Source organism: Colletotrichum godetiae (genome assembly GCF_030913485.1).
Source record: "Colletotrichum godetiae strain CBS 193.32 chromosome Unknown BDP55scaffold_37, whole genome shotgun sequence".
In the NCBI taxonomy this organism is placed as follows: domain Eukaryota; kingdom Fungi; phylum Ascomycota; class Sordariomycetes; order Glomerellales; family Glomerellaceae; genus Colletotrichum; species Colletotrichum godetiae.
The window spans coordinates 338,526-361,172 of NW_026851285.1; the positions used below are offsets into that span (position 1 = coordinate 338,526).

A 22,647-nucleotide genomic window follows, 5' to 3' on the forward strand; every position below is an offset into this window, starting at 1 on the left:
CAAGAACTATGGTTTGGCATACATAACTGGCTTGAAGCATCGTACTCAAAATGAGCCTAGCGCAAACTTCCCATCCGTACGAGCAATGGCTTTCAGCTCTCGTCGTAACATCTACCTGAAAGCTTGACCCCTTCTGGGCGTTGCACGAATTTCCAAAACCTATCGGAAGTGGAAAGTGACAATTTCACATCATCATTTCTGTCCTCATTTGGTGAGCAGGATCTTCGCCGTCCACAGAATGAATTCTTTCCTAAGATTGCTTGGAGTGTGAAAACACCACTGCGTGGGTGACAGCACCTGCTTCAAACTGGAAGCTTGTTAGTAAATTAGGCAGGTTTGGCTGAATACGTGATTTCTCACCCGTTTCTCAAGGTTCCCCTTATCAGAGGATCGATGATTCTACTTAGGTGAATTCCACCAAAATCAATTCCGTCGATAGACCAGTTCCATACGAAGGTGGCATTCCCAAGATGTCATGCTACATAGGCTGCTCGGATCGACCATTACATGTTACGAGCCGTACGAGAGCGAGATTCGATGGAGTATCCGACTGGGTTCTGAAGCATTAGCATCAAATCTCCAGTTGATCTGCTTGCTTTCTCTCATCAAAAACTCATGATTTCGGCCCTGTTTGGAGAAGCTTTGGTTGTACAAAGTGTTGTTTGGGTCATGTGTTACTCTGACAATCAAGTCATGAGTCTAGATCTTGATCTGTATACGATAGCAGAAACACAGTCAGTGAACACCTGGATAGTGATGAGCTCAACTACATAAGAAGGAGCATGGAACAGAGTTTATCTACTTCATTCCAGACCTCAAGCCAAAGTCTTATAATCCTGATCGCCCTTTCATCACAAGACCGACTAATCACTATGTATATCCGCTCACTCGTCTTCTCTGCCATCTTGGCGAACCTGGGTCTCGGGGCCCCAGCAGAACCATCGCAACCTCAAAAACCGGAAGACTGGTCCCTCTTAGGCTTCCGACGAGTCTGTGAGCAGGAACTAGGCAGATGCACCTACAGCTTCCTCATCTCTGAAGACCCGGCAAAGGCGCCCAAGTACTGTGACTTCGCCGTCGACGCCGCGGGAGGACTCCCTGCGTACCAGACCGACTTCTCGTCTCTCAAGTGCCCCGGGGCTCCCGAGTACACTATCAACGGTGGTTGGGACGAGCGCGAGTTCATCACCTTGACCGTCATCAACGACGAGAGACAGCTCTTGTCCTTTTTCGCCTATAAGGACGCTGACTTGTGGGCCGGCAACGAAGCCTCGCCTCAGACGTCCAAAGTTTTCCTCTATCCCCTGTCGTCCAAGCGGGATATCGAAACTAGGGAAGAACCGTCGGGCCTGGCGTACGCTACTGACTGGAAGATCTTGAATCTCGTCAGATGTGAGTTCCCTTCTAGGCTTCCTACTTACTGTAAGCGTGGTCGATACCTTTTGCTCACAGATGCTCTTAGATGAATTCAACCGAGGAGCACCTTACACCGACGCAATCATCATTTCTTTCGGTATTCAAGCTGGTGACGCTCCGGTTGAAATGTGTCGCCTTATTATTCCGATGTTCGAAGGTACCAAGCCACTTGGCAAGAGTTTTGCCTACGAAGAATGCATGTCAGGAGGCTGGACAGCCTCTTGGGGCCACAACGAGACCACGGGAGAGGCTGTGATGACTCTGATGAAGTAATACTCAAGATTCTCTTCTCACTCTGACGCAAGCTAACAATATTGATAGCCCAAACCATGACAGAGCCGCATTTTTTGGCTTCAACAATGTCAATACCAACACTCTTCTTGGTGACAACGGACCCAATGCTGTCTCTGTCTTGTTTTAATTTAAGGTTTGTGTATGTTACGAGTGATGGTAGGGGGTGTGCTAAGGGGTCGGGGAGTGAGACCGTGAGAATGAGTGGCGGTTCAGGGACTGAGCTTTTTTCTTCCGCAACCTTTCTTGAACATGATATTGGGGGTTTTAAATTCTTTAAGAGTAGTAGATGGTAATTGTGGTGTCGTTGAAGTGGTATCTGTAATTCGAATTTGGATGAATTTCCACATTGGAATAGTCGGAGCCGAAATGCATGAGTCTACCTGCCTATGAGATGTTGTGTGATGTGAGAAGTGAAGTGAAGACGCAACTTGGCAGGGTTGACCAACATCGAGAACTATGGTCGAGGAAACTGAGCGCAGGAGGGTGATTCCTTTCTCGAAAATGAACAGCCCGAAGTCAAAGTGTTGTTCGAACGTGGAAAGCAAACGATCCGAACTCTGGAGCTGTCGTTGAGTCTGGACAAGTAGCATGTTCACTCAAGAAAGGCATCAATTAAAGCTTCTTGGCCATGTGATCAGGTATGTCAACGGACAGGCAATGTGTTCGAAAACAATCTCAACTGGAGGCCACGAGAGACCAACAAACTGACTAGCAGGATAGAACACTAGCCTCAGACGTCAACACGCCACAAAGAACGGTCCCAGAGATGGGTGTTCGGACCACAGGTCCTTGAGGTTTCACAAAGAACGAGAACATTTCGAAGAAAGACTGGATATGACCAATAGGAGACCAGATTCGTAAGTAGGAAGTGCCGGCAGGTTGTGCTGTGCCGCAGCCACGCATGCCATCCACGTGTGGGAGGGGACGGATCACCAACGGCTGCTACCGAGATTACGCTGTCATACATCGCGTGTACGGTCTGTGGATACCTTTGACGTGACATAGATACGAATAGCGGCTTTCTTGCTTCAGCTCGCATGAGCATGCTTGATAATACGTTCTATTCGTACGTTTTTGCCCGCTAGCTGAGTCCACTATCGCAAAGCAGACACAAGACTTGATGACATTGGCCCTCTCGTGACCACTGACTTGGTTTTACAGCAAGGACATGTCAGCCACTCATTGCGTCTTTCTGGCTGAGAAGGAGGAGCAGTGGCCCCTCCTCTTGTACAATACAGTGAAATGAATGATGCCAGAAACGTTCGATGGATCATCAAAACCCACGACCTCTTCTCACCGGTCCTTTTTGAGCGATACGAAGCCGACCTCACCAGTAAGGTCGAACAGCGTGAACAGGAAGCAAAGCGCTGGCTGCAATGGCACCCTTGGGTCCCCTGTCATGGCCGAGCCTGGCGGCAAATGTCGCTTCGCTGTTGGTTCTTTCTAATGTGCCATCACACGCTACCAATCACCTCGCTGAACACTGCATGCCTGCGCCTCTTCGGCCACACACTGAGGAGCTTGCTTGCCCTAGCCGCAGTTTGCGCTGCAGTGCGCCCCCCTGTTCTTTCATGCAGATCTCCCCTGAGAAGTGCGTGACCGTTGGCCAGTGGCTGGCAACTTGGCATCACCAGGCCCGGGTTTCTGGCAACTTGGCTGCTGTGCTGCTCTCCCGACCCCAAAACCGCACAGGCACTTTCCCCATAATTTCTGCCTCCCCCAGTATTCCATTTCCGAAAGGGTATTGTTTCGTACCTCATCTGTACCACCATCTGCCCCGCGGGCAGTGTCTGAATCCGGCTGCATCCAACCGCATCATCTTTAAACTTTGATGCCCAACATTTTTCGTTCATGTCTCTGCCATTGTCAGTTGCACTATCTTCCTCACGAACGGCGGCAACTCGCAGCGCAGGCAGAACGGCCCCTGAGGTCAGGATCCGGAACGCCGTTGTTGCAGAGGGCACGCTGGCCAGTTGACCAAGGTGATTCAAGATGAGGATAGGTTGTTTACAGTTCGCCCCCCAAGTGGGTGATGTTGACAATAACCTCAATCGAGCCGACGCGGTCTTGAGCAAAGCCGATCCTGGAGATCTTGATCTTCTCGTTCTTCCAGAGCTGTCGTTTTCCGGTAAGTTGATCTCTGATGCTGGGCTGGGCAAGGCAATGGAAGCTGCGGCATCTCATGGTCATTGGCACTGTAGAAGACGAACTGCAGTGCCGCAGGAGAGTTTTCCCCCTTGGAATTTACTTACACTGCTTCTCCTCAACAGGCTACAATTTCACGTCGCTGAGCCATATTGCGCCTTATCTCGAACAATCAGGCTCCGGCATCACGTCGTTATGGGCTCGAACAACTGCCCTGAAGTACGGCTGCAACCTCGTTGTTGGATACCCAGAAAAAGTTGATATGACAGACGACTGGCCAGCAAGCCCTGAATACTACAATGCGGCTCTTGTAGTCAACGAGGACGGCGAAACGATTGCCAACTACAGGAAGACGTTTCTGTATTACACCGACGAGACCTGGGCACTGGAAGGAGATGAAGGGTTCTACAGAGGAACCATTCCCGGCTTGGGCCGAACTTCCATCGGCATTTGTAAGTCTTCGGAGTTCAGTCCGTTTTCGACCAAACTGCGTTTACTGACTATCTTCCAGGCATGGATATCAAGTGAGTTTGTTTAAATGCCAAGCCACACTTGGTCGCTAATTGCATGTAGTCCTTACAAGTTTGAAGCGCCATGGCATGCCCACGAGTTCGCATTTCATGTCATGGAGTCCTATTCTAACTTGGTTATCATGTCAATGGCCTGGTTGACCCGCGCAGATGCTCAGGTATTCACGTCAACCCCGAATGAACCCGATATGGACACCTTGACCTACTGGGTCGCACGTCTGGAGCCCCTGATTCGGAGTGAGAATGATGATGAGATCATTGTAGTGTTCTGCAACAGAGCCGGCATAGAAGACGACGCTGTCTATGCCGGTACTAGTGCTGTCATTGGCGTTCAACACGGCGAGGTCAAAATTTACGGGGTTCTCGGACGTGGTGAGAAGAAGCTGTTGGTCGTCGACACGAACGAGGCACCTTATGCAAAGCTGGTCTATCGCCCCGAGCCTGAGGAACCTGTTACTGCACAGAACGAGAAAATCAACGAAGTAGAGCCTCAGGCCTCACCAAACTTACCTGAGACAGCCTCATCATCGAAAGGCCAAGCCGGAGACCAGAGCTCTGCACCGCCTTCGGAGCCCTCAGTAAAGTCGACAAATGCTTCTGTCCGCTCATACTCTTCCAAGGGGTCAACTGAGCACACTCCAGTTGCAAAGCGTGTGAAGCCACCAAACATCCTCACCGGTCAAGATATCCCCAAATCACCCTTGCGACCTCTAGGCAACCAGGACACCAACCTACCAACGCCCACGGCTCCTAGTCCAACGCCATTTGCAACTCGCCCGAAGATATCCATTCCGGTGCGATCTGGGGAAACGGTTGAGCTTCCAAACCCAGAGCCCAAGAGTGCCCTATCGACTTGGTCTTCCCGTTCTGTCCTGTCTGACGATTCAGCAACGTCATATGGATGGTTATCTCAAGCTTCACAACTTGCGCAGGGCAATGAACTCTTGAACAGGTACCTCGCAACGCCTCCAAATGGCCCTGTGTTTGATGGTCAGGCATCGAATTCAGAGGCTTGCTTCAGTCCCATCACGCCGTTTGATGAGATGGCTCCGTCGATGTTTCGATCTTTCGAGCCTCCACCAGACAATGTTGGCGGCAAGCCCCTACAGGACGATAAAAGCGTGAGCGCTGCCTCGGACTTAGCAACCGATTCCAAGGCTTTTCGACGAGAGGAGCAAATTCTTTCATCATCTCGCAGGTATGAAAGACCGGTGAAGCAGAGGCGAAGCTCTGCCAGTCTTCGCACATCAACCACCCACTCCCCGGCGAGGAGGACTTCTAGTCGCAACTTGAAATCGAAGTTTAGCCAACCCGATTTGAGCGCAGAACAGCGCAGAACAGGGAGTTCGGCAGCCGTAGTTGGCAGCCCGGGCAAAGCTGAGACAAGAGTCATTCCTGAAGACGAGCGCGGACCTTTGTCAGCCGGGCCATCTTTCGAATCTCGGGCTCGTACGGAGGACCGGCTTTCCAACCGCATCGATACAAGTTCGCCGCAGAGCGCAACATCTCATTCGTCTTTGCAGTACCTTGACTTCACGCCCCGACGGGACCAAGCCCCACGTCGAACGCGGTCTCGGTCTGACATTAAGTCACCGAGCAAGACTAGTGAAAGTCGGCACAATCAGCGTAGTGAAGTTCTGCGCTCAATCATTGATATCGAAGACGTTGGCAGGCGCCCTTCATTCGCCTCTCGGGTCAACGAGCAGCAACGACTGCAACAACAAACCGGAAACAGTCAGAGCATCCACCGAAGAACGAGATCGACGTCAGATAGAGGCTTGAGCGAAACACGCGGCTCCAACAACGTCTCTTACCCAGCCACGAGTAATACCCTGGCAGCACGTCATGGAGTCATCCGGAACCAACAATCTGACATGTGTCTGAGAGAGAAGGCTCACATTTTTGGAATTGATAAGCCAGGACCGCTGAACGTAAAAGGTGACAGGTCCATGGCTGAAGCGCTGTTAGGCTTGTCTGACTACAACACTAACTCGTCGTCTTCAGCTGACACCGGCAAGGCTGGCCAAAGACGTACGTCCAACGCAGCTGCAAGCATTTGGAGTCCGATCGAGCCGACGACCCCAACAGCTATGTTGGGACTGCGTGACGAGGCTCGCGTAGTTGGTTGATGGATTTCGTATGGGACCCATGCGGTTTGCTCTGTAGATGCGGCACAGGCTACAAAGTAAGTCACCAACTGGGTCTTGACGGATACTGTTCAGGTGTGCCATCCTGCTTCATGTTTGCTTGAGTGCCGTTTATTGAGATTTTTGAATTTGGAAGTTTGGAGTATGCGCAGACAGAATGGAATTTTGGGAGGGGATAATGGAGATCAACCAAGGTAGAAAAACGGATGGGTCAAGCATACGTGTTCTTGCGTTTGGCGTGCGGATCTGGGAATGCGAGCTTTGTATGTGTTATGACATTTTCTATATTTCTCAACAATGGCAAATTAATGAGTCAAACATCCCGGCCTTTGTCGGGTACCCTTCCCGTACTCGAGAGCGTCACAATCATGCGGACTGCGGCCCTTATGGTTCCGAGCGGTTGATCAGGACTTGCGGCCGTAAAGGAGCGCTCATGATTGCAAGAACCGTACACTCGGGACACGAGTAGACTTCCGCATTTTGCCCAGGCCCGTTCGACTAGCCGCCGTGTTGACCATTTCGACCAAACAATTCAACTGGCGTAGGCATTGTCCCAGTCGAGAGCTTTGGGGGTGTCTTATGCGACGAACCTTAACCCTGGCGAGTGGAATACCGAGGGGACGGCACGGGCGGTTGCGGATGCAAGAGAATGGCTTCATAACATGAGATGATGATCATATATGTATTTGCTCATGAGCGGAGACCCTTTCTGGCTCTAGACTTTGACGACGGTTGAGATTGTTCGAGCTAGGACAGGCACACTGAGTGACTAGCAGCTTGTTATCGATTGTGAGGTAGTTGTGAGTCCATACAAGCTCACGGAGGAGGGGGCATTATTGAAGAACAGACCGGGGTGCCCATGTCCTTCTCCTCATCCCGGGCGGCTAAAGCTGTTTGTCCGACCACATCCGGCAGGCCACCGGCTGGCGCGGTCGCCAATCACCGGGGCGGAAGGGGAGTCCCGCAGCGCAGAAGTTGGCTTTGCTGATGTGTGAAATAGAGCAGGGGTTCGTGCAGCTCTAGCACCGTGACATCTGCCGTTTTCTGTAATCTGAGTGGCTGGGCGTTGCAGCGTCCCTCTGCACATCGGCGCCACGAGAACCAGCGACGGACCAGCGAGAGGGCGAGGAAACAGGATTGCGATTTGCTTGCTGAACGACCGCCCGCCACCCGCGCGGCGGTGAGTTCTGATGCGGCCGGTCTAACGAGCCCTTCAAGTCCAAGGTCTTCCGCAGAGACCTTCGCAGCCACGCAGCTTAAGGTGCTGCCTACGCCTTTCTTTGCGAGCTGACTCTTGGTGTTGGCCCATTTCAGAGACCGCGGGGACCCCCAAAGAGGCATGTTCTCGAGGTTCCTACATGGTTCGAGGACACCATCATTGCTGTGCCACTCCAATATTCACTCTCGCCCTGGACCCCAATCACACGCATAACCTTGGCTCCGCCAACAACCAACACGCTGTTGGAGCCGTTGTGCTTCAGCATATGGGGGGTTCTTTCGCGCCGACCTGCCACCTCTCGTCACAATCACAGTGATCCCACCTTCTCTCTTGCAAACACCGAAACACATATGAAGCCTTGTTTCGCATTGTCCACGATCGATGAGCCTTGCCTCGTCACATCGCGTATGTCACTACGGATATTCGCATAGTGAACTTCGTCGTCGCATAACCGCCTTCAGTACGGCTAGGACCAGTCAGATATCCGGCGCTCGCAGGCATGTAAGACAGACGTCTCGCCCCTCAGAAAACGGTCTTCAGCTGGGTCTTCTCGAAGAGACCTTGTGAATCAATATTTGCCGACTCACTGGTCGGACACGCAATTTCGAAATTTCAAATCGCTCTCGCTTTTTCTGTCCAAAAATGCGCCCCGCGACGGGTGCCCTTGTGTTAGGCCTCTGGCTTAGTCGGGTGTCGGCTATCCACGTGGCTGATGGTTCACCTTGCCAGACGCTATGCGGCAACGTACTCGATGCGACGACCAAGAATGACGTTGTCTGCGACGAGCACTCGTACTCCAGCAGCGCGGCCGGTTCTGTCTACCAGCAATGCGTGTCTTGCGAGTTGAGCAGTGACTTTGCGACTAGTACCAACGAGACAGACACCCAATGGGCATTGTGTAGGTGCCTTGTTCAGGCTCCAGGCTGAAGAGGAAGGCTGACCTTGTCGGTGTAGATAATCTGCGATACGCCATTTCGTACTGTACTTTTGGATATCCAGATAACCCCAACGTCGGCTCAAGCCCGTGTCTCACAAGGTATGTCTGATAGTGACCCCGAGAACTGGAATATTTAGTAACCATCAAACAGGACTGCATGCGAGCCGCTACAAAAAGCAATCACATACAGTGATTTGGCTTCCAACGTTACCGAGTTTGAGTACTGCGATGTTTGGAACCATAATCAGGTCGCCGGCTGTTCTGCCTGTCTCCGTGCAGGAAACAACAATTTCATCACCAACTGTGTGTATTACGACAACCTGCTGTGAGAATTTGACTGACAAGCTCCCAGTTCTCACCATCCTGGATGCAGGCTGCCAACAGAAACCCGTCCCCGGTACAACGGTCTCCATTGACGGCTCTCCATTCTCAAAAACTCGAGTCAACATTACTGAGCCGACGCCGACCAACACATACGTATCAAACTACAACAGCGGTCCCATCAGCCTGGGCGGCAAGGTCGGCATTGCGATTGGAGCCGCCGTCCTCCTTCTCGTCATCGCCGGTTTCTGCATTGTGTGGAACGGAAAGAGGAGACGTAGAGCGTTCTTGAAGACGCTCGAAATGAAACAGCAGGGCGGTGGCGGTCGGTCCGGATGGCCAACACCGCTCAATACCACTGGCATCGGCGGGACTCCCCTTAGCCAGAAGCCTTTGCGAACCTGGGACGCCTCGCCGCAGAGTCAAGGGCCTTCTCGTGGATGGGACGATTCACCCATGAGTGTCAATGGGGAACAACCATACACGAGATACTTCTCTCCATACTCGTCTCAGTACAACAGCCCAGTAAGCGGTGCCGAGGCACCTGCCATGCAATGGCCGGTGAATGATGCGAAGCCCCAAAGACTACCTCAAGAGATTGGTCTCGCGTTTGGAGGAGACAGTCAAGAGCAGAGGTGGAGTGACTCGAAAGGCAAAGAGCGATCCGAGTCGTACGAGATGAGGGATGTCGAGCCGGAGTGGGACGCCCGACAGAGATACCCGAGCCCACCCAATGTCCAGCAGCCGGCGCACACGGTCTACGCTGAGCACAATCCGGCGGCCTACCACGGCCTGACAGAGGAGGATTTGCGGAGAGGATATGCCCTCTGATGCGCGATGTAAATGGTACTGAAGGTATCGTGGGGTGGAACGTGTCGCTCATTCTGCATGCAGTGTTCTTTTGCCTTAGCGGGAGTTTGGAGTCGGCGATACCGATTGATTGGCATCAGCTTTGAGGCTTGATAGCAAAACAGGCCTACTGGCAGTAAATCTGAGATATTGTTAGAAATGTACTGTGATGATTGACGTCAAAAGGTATGAGTGCTGGGTGTGCGTGACTGTGATTCTCAAGTTTAGCCTGTCGTCATTCGTCCCATTTCCCTTGTGGAGTGTGGTAGATAACGATAACAAGCCACTTCTTTGGCCCTTCTTTCCTTCCAAGTTTTCTTGCAAGACGGCTGGTCCCTGGCTGAGGAAGGCGGAACGGTGCAAGGCGCGTCCGCTGTGTGGCTAGGTGTTTTAGCGTGACCAATCGTGTTTGCTCAATGGCAACACAGCGCCACATTGTGGGTCCCGACGGATTTTTTTGGCAGCTTCCACCCCACAGCCAGAGAAAAAAAATTTGGATTGGGAAGCTTCAAGTCCTTCAACACCACGAGACCTTCCATTCCGACGTTCACGAGCCAACGTCAGACACCCATTGCACCTGACACGCCTTTGTCGGTTCGGTTCAATTCGGAAACAATGGCCATGGAAATTGTCAAGCACGGCGAGGAGGAGGAGTTCGCCATCAAGCCTCAGTCCTCTGTCCCTCACCTGGACACGAGCAGTTGGCCTCTGTTGCTCAAGAACTACGACAAGCGCAAGTTTTCTCCCTCTTCTTGGACTTGGAGCGACCGCTCGTCTACATCATCACAAACAAACGACTGACCAGGCTTGTTGCAGTTCTCGTCCGAACGGGTCACTTCACCCCCATTCCGGCAGGATGCAGCCCTCTGAAGAGAGACATCAAGTCGTACATCTCTTCCGGTGTCATCAACCTTGACAAGCCCTCCAACGTATGTCTTCTCTTAGTTGCGATATGTCGCGATATGTCGCGATATGTCTCGGTGTGCAATGTGCTAACTATTGAAAAGCCCAGTTCCCACGAGGTTGTCGCTTGGGTCAAGCGTATCCTTCGGTATGCAATTCCCAATCCCCTCGTTTTTGTAGTTGTGAAAGCAATGCCCCGCGCCCGATCGTACGATTAGACCCCAACATCGAAGTCGAATTTCTCTATGGCAATGCTCTGCACGAAAATTTGGTATCAATGGCGGTACCTGGTCAGCGAGTTCCGACAGCGAAAGACGCATTTGGCAGATGGCTCCACACGGTCCGGTCAGGTACTTCCTGGTGGAAAACTTCCAACGACCTTGCGAGCCGTGGTCATGGTCTTTACGGAAACATGGCAACAACGGCTGGCATGTCATGTTGAGAAAGATGCAAATTGCCATGGGAAGGCATGCCTCGCGAGGCAATCGTCGGAACTCGATTGCCCGGACCACCATGAGACTGCGACGTCTTGGGACTGCGGATGCTGCCGTTGCCGTCTGTCAACTGGGAACACATACGATCGAACGATTTTGAGGGGCATTCGCTTGCCTTTCAGAACACTCCGAGTTTTGTCAAGAAACCATCGCTAATCATGTTTTTCTGTTGTGCAGCGTTGAGAAGACCGGTCACAGCGGTACCCTTGATCCCAAGGTCACTGGTGAGTCGCGTTCCCACATAACTGTCTCGAACGTGTTTTGCTAACTTTCTCAGGTTGCTTGATTGTTTGGTGAGCAGCAACCCACCAAAATCCGATGGAGCATTCCATGAGAGAATTGCAACTAACGAATTCTTCAGCGTCGACCGTGCCACCAGACTCGTCAAGTCCCAGCAGTCTGCTGGTAAGGAGTATGTTGCCGTCATCCGCCTTCACGACAAGCTGCCCGGCGGCAAGGTCCAGTTCGCCCGCGCTCTCGAGAGTGAGTTGACATGAACAACCCCGTTGTAACTGCCGAAAGTATTCTGACTCGCGATGCAGCTTTGACTGGTGCCCTCTTCCAGCGCCCTCCTTTGATCTCTGCCGTCAAGCGTCAGCTGCGTATCCGTACCATTCACGAGAGCAAGCTCATCGAGTTCGACAATGTACGTCGATCTAATCCAACGTTGGGAAACAACTGCTGACCGTGTTTCAATCACAGGATCGCCACCTCGGTGTCTTCTGGGTTTCTTGCGAAGCTGGAACCTACATCCGTACCCTCTGCGTCCATCTCGTACGTCACTTTGAATGTCGTTCATTCAGCCTTGTTCTGATTGCTTACATGGATTAGGGTCTGTTGCTGGGTGTTGGTGGCCACATGCAGGAGCTCCGCAGAGTGCGCTCTGGTGCCATGGGCGAGAGCAAGGAGATGGTTACTTTGCACGACGTGCTTGATGCTCAGTGGACGATGGACAACACCAGGGATGAGTCTTACCTGCGCAAGGTCATCTCTCCCCTGGAGACTCTTCTCACTAGCTACAAGCGTATTGTGGTCAAGGACAGCGCTGTAAGTCATCCATTGCAACCCCTCTCTAAACCCCTCACGGTCGATGCGACCTTGTGGGCAATGTCTCAGTCGTCGACACATGAATCGCCTTTGCATCTGATATTGACGTACCTCACAGGTTAACGCTGTCTGCTACGGTGCTAAGCTTATGCTTCCCGGTCTTCTGAGATACGGTGAGTTGTCAACCCCACGATGTCACATATGATTGACATGCTGATCCGCTTTTTAGAGTCCGAAATTGAGGTTCACGATGAGGTTGTTCTCATGACCACCAAGGGTGAGGCCATCGCCCTCGGCATTGCCCAGATGTCCACCGTCGAGATGTCGACATGCGGTAAGATTTCTCTCTTCACATTGCAACCTTATGACTCTCGGACTAATGGAAAAGCAGATCACGGCGTTGTTGCCAAGGTCAAGAGATGCATCATGGAGCGCGACTTGTACCCCAGAAGATGGGGCCTCGGTCCCCTCGCCTCGGAGAAGAAGAAGATGAAGGCCGACGGCAAGCTCGACAAGTACGGCCGCCCCAACGAGGCTACTCCCGCCAAGTGGGTGTCGGAGTACAAGGATTTCGGAGCTCCTGCTGGTGAGGCTCCTGCTGCATCGGCGGCTCCGGCCACTCCCCAAAAGGCGGTGGAGTCTACGACAGCTACTCCCGTCGCAGTCACCCCTGCCAACGCTGAGGATGATGGCGAGTCCAAGAAACGCAAGAAGCACGAGGGCGAGACACCCGACGAGAAGGCGGAGCGCAAGCGTCGGAAGGCTGAGAAGAAGGCGGCCAAGGCCGCGAAGAAGGCAGCCAAGGGTGGTGCTGACGACGATGACGACAGCGAGTAAGCTCCTGCGAGTTTCCTCACCTCGATTGGCTAAGATACCATGTGTTTGTTGGCAATGGTCGGTGGTTGGCTGTTGTATCATAAAAAAATGGCTTTGGCAAGTGGCGTTTGGCTCTGAATTTCTCTCTCTCTCTGAACATAGTGCGGGACTGGCTGGATAGGAGTAGATAGGTCCTATACGGAAAGCAAAAGTGACGACTACTACTGTCGCATCAGTTCACGTTTTAACCTGGCTGTCACTGTCTCGACGTTATCGCAAACATTCCAGGAGTTGTTGAGCAGAGGTGTTGAAACGGAAGTACACGCAAAACGCTGGGTAGGGACTTACGTACTCCCGGCAGCATCCCAGCGGGATTTCAGACTGCAGCACAGTTCGGGTCCCGGACCAACGTGGATCTCGTCCGAACGAGTTTTGTTTGGAATCTCAGTCATAAACAGCGCCAATATACGTGTTCCGTCCTTCGTCCGAAGACGGGTTCCCTACCCTATCAACTGTGAAGGGGAAAAAGTACAAGGAAGCATTGTCACCAAGCATGTCTCAGACCACATGCCTTGGCCAACCAAGGAAACAGCAGCAACTGCCACTGACCCTCCTTGATGCCTCGTAGAATTGGGTATAATGCAACCAAGAATACCGTGACCGGGTATAATTACTGGAGGTGCGGATCCTCTCAATGCTCCCCTGAGATGGCACTCGTGGCAGCACGTCACCCCCGCCTTTTTTTTTCTTCCATCTTTTTTATCTCGCTCCTCGCCCTCGACATCTTGGAGGCTTCTAGGCACGTGTATGGACCAAGTATGGACTGCCAGGACTGGTAGGTATGGATGCACATCACTTCTCCCTTCACAGCCCCCGTGCCCCCCCGTCTCCAGGATCAATGAATGCCGGGTCCTGTTGCGCCTCATCCCTCACGCCCTGCTTCGCCCATGCCCGATGAGCGGGGCCGACACCGCCAGTGGAAGATCTCCCCGTGGACCTACATTGCCTACCCATCCCACCCCCGGTCACCGTCCGTCGCCTTGGGAAGGGAAAAAAGAGCCACTGCCGTCATCCCGGTCAACCAAAGTACATCCCCGTGGCACCGTGGTCTGAACGGTGAACCCAACCCCAAGAGCCTCCTTTACTGCCCATGACGACGGGATAACAAGGATTAACTCTATACTAAGGTAGCTCTTATGTGGCTGCGCTTTAGAGGAAGGGGCGGAAGACGGGTGCCGGAATCCTATGCATGCCATGTAAATCCTTTTTCTTTTTCTTTTCTCCGATCCTGGGCAGTAAAATCTACGAGGATTAGGAGAAAAGATGTACAGAATGAGTGAGAACTAGAGAACTACCATTGGATTCTCGTGGACTGGAAGCCTAACAGGATTCCTGCTATCTGACCACCCCGTCGCTGCCAATCTGACGCGTGCCCAGCCCTAAGAGTGTAAAAATTGATTTTCCAAGCAGGAGGATTCCAAGCAGGGAAAATTAGGGAAGAAACTTGAGAGGTTCTAGCTTCGGGTATCCGGTCGAGGAGTGAGGTGAGAGAAGCTGCCACGCACTTCGACGACACACACACGCCCCCCCCGGCCCACCTGTTTCAAGCATCATCTGCTTTGACGTGCCATGGAACAGAGCCCACCACAAGCCGTGAGAGGTTTATCCTACTCCTGCTACTTGCTCCAGCTCAACATCTCTCTCTCCACACGCATTTGCAGTGATAATCTCATTCCCGCATGAGCCCTGCTGATACCTGGAAAAGCTGGAGAGCAAGGAAAAAGATTTCCCAAATGTACATTGTTTCCGGCAAAGGGGAAGGGGGGGGGGTTCGTCCTCTTACACACGCCTACCCACTCACACACACACTTGCGCACGCATCAAACTTGTCAGTCTCTTCTTCGGGGTGTAAGCTGTGAGCTGTGAGCTGTATTGTGTATGTGCTTGTGTTTTGTTTGACTACAAGAAGGGCCCTTCGTCCGCACGATCCTCGAAACCGTTTTCCTTCTCGAAGTTCGCTATGACACTCATGACGGCAGCACTTTGCTTATGGAAAGTAATGTGTACTCAGTAATTGGATTCTAATAGACCTGTTCCAATTTCTTCCCTCAAAGAGTACAAACACCCCAGAAACCTTCACACGCAGAAAGACCCCTTCTCATCAGCCCAGAAAGACTATATTGTTCTTGGACGCGAAGTCTTTTGGTCCAAGTCAACATCTGTTTCGCACCTTTGCGTGTGTCTTTTTTAATGTCACACACCCCCTCTTACACATAATTGTCAATATCTATTATACCCCAGAGCGAGAGAGAGAGAGAGAGAGAGCAGGAGAGAAACAGAGAGATACACAGTTACAATGCTTTCAACAACATCACTACGGCAATATGCCCTTCTCGCAGCAGGCGTCTTCAGTCTAGGAGCTTTCCAAACCGTCCTCGGCGCACCAGTAGACGCCCTCTACGTCGTTGGCAGACAAGACAAGGTCCTCACGCCCAAGATCAACACCGACTTCCCAGACCCGGCCCTCGTCCAGGGTGATGACGGGCTCTGGTACTCCTTCGCAACCAACGGCAACGGCAAGAATATCCAGGTCGCCAAAGCCACGCAGATCTCGGGTTCGTGGGAACTCCTCGACAACGACGCCCTTCCCAACGTCGGCTGGGCCACGGGTTCCAACACCTGGGCGCCAGACGTACGAAGGCTCGACAACGGCAGCTTCATCATGTACTACTCTGGCGAAGTCAAGGACGGCGGCGGACGGCACTGCATCGGCGTGGGCATCTCTGACATCGTCACGGGGCCCTACAAGCCGACGTCGGAGCCGTGGGTATGTCCCTTTGACCAAGGGGGCGCCATCGACGCCGCGGGCTACTACGACGAGCCGACCAAGAAGCGCTACGTGGTGTACAAGGTGGACGGCAACAACGTTGGCAACGGAGGCGACTGCAACAACGGCGTCGAGCCGCTCGTGGACACGCCCATCATGCTCCAGGAAGTCGAGGCGGACGGCATCAGCAAAGTCGGCGACCCGGTGCAGATCCTCAGCCGAACGGCGGCCGACGGGCCCCTAGTCGAGGCGCCGGACCTGGTGCGCACCGAGGACGGGCTGTATATTCTGTTCTTTAGCAGCTTCTGCTTCAACTCGGACAATTACAACGTCAACTACGCGACGAGCAGGAACATCAAGGGCCCTTATCAGCGGCCGTCGAGGATGCTGCTCAAGACGGGCGACTTCAACCTCACGGCGCCGGGCGGCGCGACGAGCGTTGCTGGGGGCGGGCAGATGCTGTTTCACGGCAACTGTCCCGAGACGGCGCCTCAGCGGTGCATGTATCAGACGACTTATTCGGTTACCGGCAGAGATGTCATCATCAGTTGAGAGAAAAGGCATGAAACAAAAGGAGAGATGGAGAGAGTTGGAAAGAGAGAGTGAGGGAGGCGATTAATGACAACAGTAATCATATTTGATGCATGCTGGTTTTTGGTTCGTTGGGGACCAACAGCCACGCGAAGGGAAAAAAAGCGTTTGGACATATTCAGCGATGCAAAGAATGCACAGCCGGAAGTCTAATCCGGGTTTGGATTTTTGTTTTTGGGGGGATGTTTCTTCTCATCTGCGGGCGTTTGGATACATCAACATAGCGACTGGAGCTTTGAACACACACCCGTTTTATGAGACAAACGAGAAGAGAGCGAGACATGAGAGAGAGGGAACAAGAGAAAGGAGGTAACACCGCACCAGATGGTCGGAATGGACGGAAGCAACGTCGCACGATGACGGGAGAATCGGAATCAAGGACGACAATACAAGATATTTGGGTTTTCCTTTAGTTTCTAGTTTGGGTGAGATATACGAATCACGAACTCCTATGAATCCGTATTGAGCCAAACGTTCGAACACCTGAATGATGCAAAAAGTGACAAGCTTTCAGATGTAAGACCAAAAAGTTCGGCTCAGTAAGATAAGACAAGGTAACGAAAGAGTTTGCAAGGGGTGAACATGTCCGAAGAAAAGAAGCTCATGCCAGCACTTGCCAACAGGGAACCCATGCGGAGTTTGGTGTAGCATTGCCTAATCCCCCCCCCTAATAACAGACGTCTGGTAAAAGGGTTGAAAACCAAAAAGGGAACTCTCGAGAGGTATTACGGATAGACAGGCCGGGATTTGGATGATAAAGGCATTGCGACTAGGGTGTGTGTGTGTGTGTTGTGGCTGAAGGCTGACGGGGCCAAGGATGGAAAAGGGAGAGACAGTCTGACAGAGAAGAGGATGAGAGAAAAGGGAAAGAGCATTGACGAGACCCAGAACTGATCGCCAACGAGCGACAAGCCAAGTACCGCGGTACCCTTGGCCGAACCCCACTTGGGTCCCGCAGTGGGAACCGGCTGGACCGAGCTCACGGCTTTAAGTGGAGAGTCCAAATGCCCCGATAGAAGGAACCAACTGCCATGGCCAGGCACATCTTTGGTTGGCCCGTTGGGGGGGGGGCTCAGGCACTCAGGCACTCAGGTAAGCGCCGGGCTACTGCTGACTGTCACTCACACTTCCAACACTTCCAACCTACCTAACACTGCAACACTCCAACAGACCAGTCACCAACCAGATCAATCTCCAAACGCCGTGTTCCCATTGGCACAATGATTCCTCACATTCCTGGCCCCCCCCCAGCTCCCCAAGGCCCAAGGGTGCATGCATCTCTCACAGCCGCCCGCCGTGATCACTAACATTGCACAATGCATCCCACCAACGCCAGGCACAGGCACAAGCACACTCGCGCGGGCACATATACGCGCAAAATCGCCAGGGGAAAAAACCACACTATCGATTGCTTGCACCACCACATTGGGGGCAGATAGAGAGATGGCGCATCGTCCACCGGCCGCTAACCAAACACACATCGCGGCAGACCAACAAGCTGCCGCCCTGAGGTTGTCGCGCCGCACACCGTCCTGCAAGTGCTGGGAAGTCTTTAGCGCTCTGCCATCTTCCCCATCGCCTGTTCACCTGACGAGCTTTTCCAACGGGGGAGACAATGCTCTTCTCACCTTGTCGGCAAACGGCGTCTATGTAGGACACAGTTCTGCGTGACTGCTCGGGTCCAGAGTATTGTCCCCTCCCCTCCCCGGCTCCCCTCCATCACTTCATAACCGTAAACCTCGGGAACCTGCGCTGGCCCATCATTGGCCGCCTCAATCCGACATCACCACACCCTCTGCCGACGCCGACACCCATCTCGAACCGTGGTCGAGCAGATGGGCGGCAGGACGACGGGCCCGTCTCCGGCTTGGGACGCCGCTCTCTACTCTATATGGCTTCGTTTGCCAAATGCCTGCTACCTCGTAGCTTCTTTTCCCCATACATTCGGGATCCTATCTCATGGGCCCTGCGAGCTGCAGGCGACTCCAGACCATCACCGTACCATTCCAGACCATCCTGTTCCTGCATCTGCATATGGCCCCCCCCTCCCCCTGCTCGAGTGAATGGTGGAGATGAGATCAGCGTTTTCTGCGAGATATATCACCTTGCTCTCCCACCTTGACTTGAGAAGCAATTACTTCTTGCTGAGCTTATTCCGACTGTTTGTGTGAAATTGTTTCGTTTGTGTTCTTGGCTTACACTGGGCAATATCTAATCCCATTTTTCGAGATATCAACTGTCTCTTTTACTATCATTTACCTAATTACAGTTTGCAAGGCTCTGGAGTCTTTGCTCTGCTTTACTTCGACTACACTCCTTAATCCCTGCCAACCCGGCCACATCCCACAATGGCCGCTCGATCCGCCCTCCTTCTTCTTACCACAATCGTACCAGCCTGTGTATCAGCACTTCAAGTCGCGCCCAATTCGCCATGTGCGTCCTTCTGTCTGGACTCCAACGGTCTCGATGCCTCGGACCCCAACTCCTCCAACACCAAGGGCAAGGACATTACTTGTGTGGACGACGATTACAAGTCAGGGGCCGCTGGACAGAAATACCAACAGTGTTTGAGCTGTCTTCAGGACAGCACCTTTGTTCAGGGCAATGAGAACGACCAAGACTGGTTTTTGTGTAAGTCAAGAGTCCAATCACAGTTGAGGATCAGAGGCGCTGACCGACACCTCCAGACAACATGAGGTACTCTTTCGACTACTGCATCTTTGGGTACCCCAATGCCACCGGCGTGGGCTCCAACCCCTGCCAAACATCTACGGCATGCGGCGCGTTGGAGGCTGCTCTCACAGATGGTGAATTAGACCCGACAAAGTCATCACAGTACGCATACTGCGATGCGGATGGCGGTGCCATGCTCGGCTCAGCCTACGACAAGTGCTTGTCGTGTGTAAGAGCAGGTGGTGAACATTACTACCTATCAAACTGTAAGTAATATCTTGGTCAAGATTTCTCCTGTAGACGCACCTCTAACATCCTCCACAGACCTCGTTGCTCTCGGAGCTGGTTGCCAGCAGAGACCAAACCCGGGCACACTAGTCGGCCTCAACGACACCGTCTTCACAAAGGGCATCATCACCGTCGTTGACCCAAAGGATGCAGCAGATGCCAACAAAGCTGAAACCCACACCCTTCCCATGACAGCCATCGTGGGCATCGTCATCGGAGCCATCGTGGCACTCCTCCTGGCTGCCGGCTGCACCTTCATCCAGTGCCGCAAGCGCAGAGCGCGCAGAGAAGGCCGCGGCATCAACCCAGAGCTCTCTCGCCGCGCAAAGGGTCATCGCCCGGCCTCGTCCCTCTCCTTCCGTTGCCAGACGCATCTCACACCGAGACAACCAAACTTCTTCTCCGTCGAAGAAGAAGAAGCGCAAAACGAGAAGTATCATTACGAGTCCATGCAGCAGCAGCATCAACACCAACAGCAAGACATGTCCCCCAGCCCCGTATCAAAACCCAGTCTCTGGATGCCACACAACTCCATCTCTTCCTTCACAGCCGCAGACCACATCCCCTACACCGACAAGAAGCCCTCTCCAAAGGAACCCTTCACCCTCGCAAACATCACAACAAGCCTCCCCATCATCCCCGTAAAAGCACACTCCCCAAAATACAACATGGCCTCCCCGCAAGACGAGTACGCCACGCCCACATCAACCACCTCCGCGGCGCCCCTCCTCTCCTTCAGACCCTACGTCCCCTCAGAACACGGCTTCTCCACCCCGTCAATGGGCCAAGCCGCGACCTTCAGCCCGTCCACCACGTACGCCTCCCCGACCTCGGGCACGACGGCGAGCCCCTTGCTAAGCCAGGCCGGCTGGCCCGCGCCTGCGCACAACCGGCACATCCACACCGAGTCGTCGCCGCCGCCCCCGTTGGCATCGGATGCGTCCAAGACCATCCCCGGCATCGTGCGCGATCTGGCGCGGCCGTTGCCAAAGAGGCTTACCTCGTTGGGAGGCAGCCCCGTAGAGAGCTACAAGATCCAGGTGGCGTTTCCGCCGCCGCCTCCGCCCAAGAAGAGATAGTTGTCATGTCTAATCCTATCTAACGGGCTCTTTTTGTGGTTTCATTTGTTACAAGTCACGGCCGATAGCGAGTGGCGTTTTGGAGTAAATCTACAATATGACGGAGTAAGCGGGCACCGGAACACGAGGTTCATCATACCCAATACCAGACAAATAATACCAATCCCATACAGACGCCTCACTTCATCTGATCAAGTCACTCCCATGGCCATGCATGCACTATTCATCGTACACGAATCATAATATTCCAAACAAGTCTCTTCTATGGGGTATTCGTAGCCCGTATTGTTTTTTGTACCTTTGCAAAGACGAGAACTACTTGAGATAAAAAGAAAAAAAAAAAAAGGACCCTTCATACTCCACGCCCAAGAAAGTACCCGTGGAAAAAAACGCCAATGCTGATGCATATCGTACCTCCCATTTGTTTCCTCCATGTCCCTCCCTCCTTCACCGATGACCGCTTTTCCCCCACGGCGAGCTAGCCCTGCTCGCCTCCTCCGCGTGCATCATCTCGTTCTGTTCCCTAAACCAATCCGCCCCTTCGTCTAGCTCGATCCTCGAACTCCTCAACGACTCCAGATTCTCCCTCGCTTCCCGAAGTATCCTATCAATCTCCGCATTACTCGACGGCCGCTTCTTGACGCGCGTGGTTTCGTCCACAACCGCAATCTCGTTGTCGTCATCGAGAGCCCGTTTCCTCTTACTAAGCGGTGAGGTCCCGTTGACCTGCGGTACGGCGGCAATGCTACTACCACTGCCACCGTTAAGCGACTGTGAAAAGCGTAACCGGGCCTCGGCAGCGTGGTTGAGATCGGCAGAGACGCTCCGGCGTCGCTCGGTGCCGTCCAAGCCGAATGACCCGAGCCCTGCATATCGTTTCCCGTTGTACCGCATCTCGTTTGCGATGGACTCCGGCAACGCTGATCCGTCGGGCATCGTAACGAGCCCCATCGCCTTCAGACGCCAGCGATCAGACACTTTGCTAACGCGCTTCTGCGGCTCTGAAGACAGTCGTGATGACGAGGAGTGGGCTGACATGGGAGGCAGCGATCTTCGGAAATTGGTAGCGCTCTTGCCAAACTCTTCTCGTATGGCCCGTGTTTTCGCGCCGCGGGGCTTGGTACCCGTGGTTGACTGCGATAAGGCCGTTGACGAGCGGGATCGAGGTAGCGGCGTGTTCGTCGCAAGCGTCTCCATCGTCGCTGGGGGCCGCATGACATGGGCGGCTGCGAGTCGTTCGTCCGAGATGCCTGACAAGATGCCGGTTGCTAGCAGAGCCTCCGCCTCTGCTTGGAGGTCGGCTTGTGTGCCGTCTTTCCTAAGTTGAAGGAGCTCTCTGAATTCCTCCACAGGGTCGAAACCATTCTTCTCCAAAGCCCTTTTCTTCGCCTCGGCAACTTTAGCTGCCTTCTTCCTCTGCCTGATTTCCTCCTCCCGCTGTTCACGCTGAACTCTTCGGTACTCCTCCCTCTCTTGTCTGCGAAGTTTGGTGAGGCGAAGGTTTCTGGCGATTTCCTTCCATCGATAGAAGTACTTGACAGATAGGTTGTAGACCTGGAACTTCCGTGCTTCTGCTAGATCCCTCTCCTCCTCCTCCCTTCTTTTCCTTTCTTCTTCCTCCCTGTGATACTGCCCAAAGGCGTTTGAGACAATTTGCTCGATGATGTATTTCTCGAACTCTTGCATCAACCCGTTGTCGCCGGTAACGAACCACTTCGCAAAGTCGGCCATAACATCCTGTTTGGACCGCTGCTTCACGGGTGGAGCTTGAGGAGGTGTTGCCTGGGCGAGCGGTGAAGCTGCAGTAGGTATAGGCGAGGCGATGGCCGGAGGGAAGCTCTGCTGAACTGAGGACGTTGGCTTCACGGCTTCCGAACTGCCTCCCTGGAAATTTAAGGAAGGCAATGGGGATTGCCCGGACCCGGCAATAGAGCCTGTAGGTGCCTGAGAGAGAATAGATGGAGCCGTCGTGGTGGGAATTAGGCTGGGAGACTGAGTTGGTGGGGGTTGAAATGTCGCGAAAGGCTTCGCTGGCTGAGCGGGAGCCACTGCGCCTGCTGAGAAGGACGGT

At 53.2% G+C, this 22,647-nt stretch overlaps 7 protein-coding genes across 7 annotated transcripts; 6 read left to right on the forward strand and 1 right to left on the reverse strand.

The window, feature by feature from the left end:
* Positions 1–872: 872 nt before the first annotated feature.
* BDP55DRAFT_731340 (uncharacterized protein) lies at positions 873–1,837 on the forward strand (the record flags this gene model as incomplete). Its single annotated transcript, XM_060579801.1, has 3 exons — positions 873–1,392; positions 1,463–1,685; positions 1,738–1,837. 3 exons carry the CDS (start codon positions 873–875, stop codon positions 1,835–1,837), a joined length of 843 nt encoding a protein of 280 aa, XP_060426588.1.
* Positions 1,838–3,702: 1,865 nt separating this feature from the next.
* On the forward strand, positions 3,703–4,855 carry BDP55DRAFT_520216 (carbon-nitrogen hydrolase; the record flags this gene model as incomplete). Its single annotated transcript, XM_060567763.1, has 3 exons — positions 3,703–3,838; positions 3,981–4,311; positions 4,429–4,855. Coding segments are annotated over 3 exons (894 nt in total), but the record flags the coding sequence as incomplete, so codon positions are not given.
* A 3,278-nt stretch (positions 4,856–8,133) lies between these two features.
* On the forward strand, positions 8,134–9,953 carry BDP55DRAFT_247879 (uncharacterized protein). Its single transcript, XM_060566256.1, has 5 exons — positions 8,134–8,649; positions 8,706–8,787; positions 8,840–8,991; positions 9,041–9,848; positions 9,904–9,953. The coding sequence occupies exons 1-4, from the start codon at positions 8,394–8,396 to the stop codon at positions 9,838–9,840; spliced, it is 1,290 nt and encodes a 429-aa protein (XP_060426590.1). The 5' UTR covers positions 8,134–8,393; the 3' UTR covers positions 9,841–9,848; positions 9,904–9,953.
* A 292-nt stretch (positions 9,954–10,245) lies between these two features.
* Positions 10,246–13,419, forward strand: BDP55DRAFT_247935 (trub family pseudouridylate synthase). Its single transcript, XM_060566257.1, has 12 exons — positions 10,246–10,591; positions 10,675–10,787; positions 10,866–10,909; positions 11,433–11,479; positions 11,533–11,548; positions 11,617–11,738; positions 11,798–11,901; positions 11,958–12,029; positions 12,087–12,302; positions 12,421–12,475; positions 12,532–12,636; positions 12,694–13,419. The coding sequence occupies exons 1-12, from the start codon at positions 10,474–10,476 to the stop codon at positions 13,137–13,139; spliced, it is 1,458 nt and encodes a 485-aa protein (XP_060426591.1). The 5' UTR covers positions 10,246–10,473; the 3' UTR covers positions 13,140–13,419.
* A 2,055-nt stretch (positions 13,420–15,474) lies between these two features.
* Positions 15,475–16,497, forward strand: BDP55DRAFT_558152 (family 43 glycosyl hydrolase; the record flags this gene model as incomplete). Its single annotated transcript, XM_060569769.1, has 1 exon — positions 15,475–16,497. The coding sequence occupies one exon, from the start codon at positions 15,475–15,477 to the stop codon at positions 16,495–16,497; it is 1,023 nt and encodes a 340-aa protein (XP_060426592.1).
* Positions 16,498–18,884: 2,387 nt separating this feature from the next.
* Positions 18,885–20,576, forward strand: BDP55DRAFT_558178 (LPXTG-domain-containing protein; the record flags this gene model as incomplete). Its single annotated transcript, XM_060569775.1, has 3 exons — positions 18,885–19,167; positions 19,224–19,475; positions 19,534–20,576. The coding sequence occupies 3 exons, from the start codon at positions 18,885–18,887 to the stop codon at positions 20,574–20,576; spliced, it is 1,578 nt and encodes a 525-aa protein (XP_060426593.1).
* Positions 20,577–21,023: 447 nt separating this feature from the next.
* BDP55DRAFT_558051 (uncharacterized protein) lies at positions 21,024–22,307 on the reverse strand (the record flags this gene model as incomplete). Its single annotated transcript, XM_060569756.1, has 1 exon — positions 21,024–22,307. The coding sequence occupies one exon, from the start codon at positions 22,305–22,307 to the stop codon at positions 21,024–21,026; it is 1,284 nt and encodes a 427-aa protein (XP_060426594.1).
* Positions 22,308–22,647: the final 340 nt, after the last annotated feature.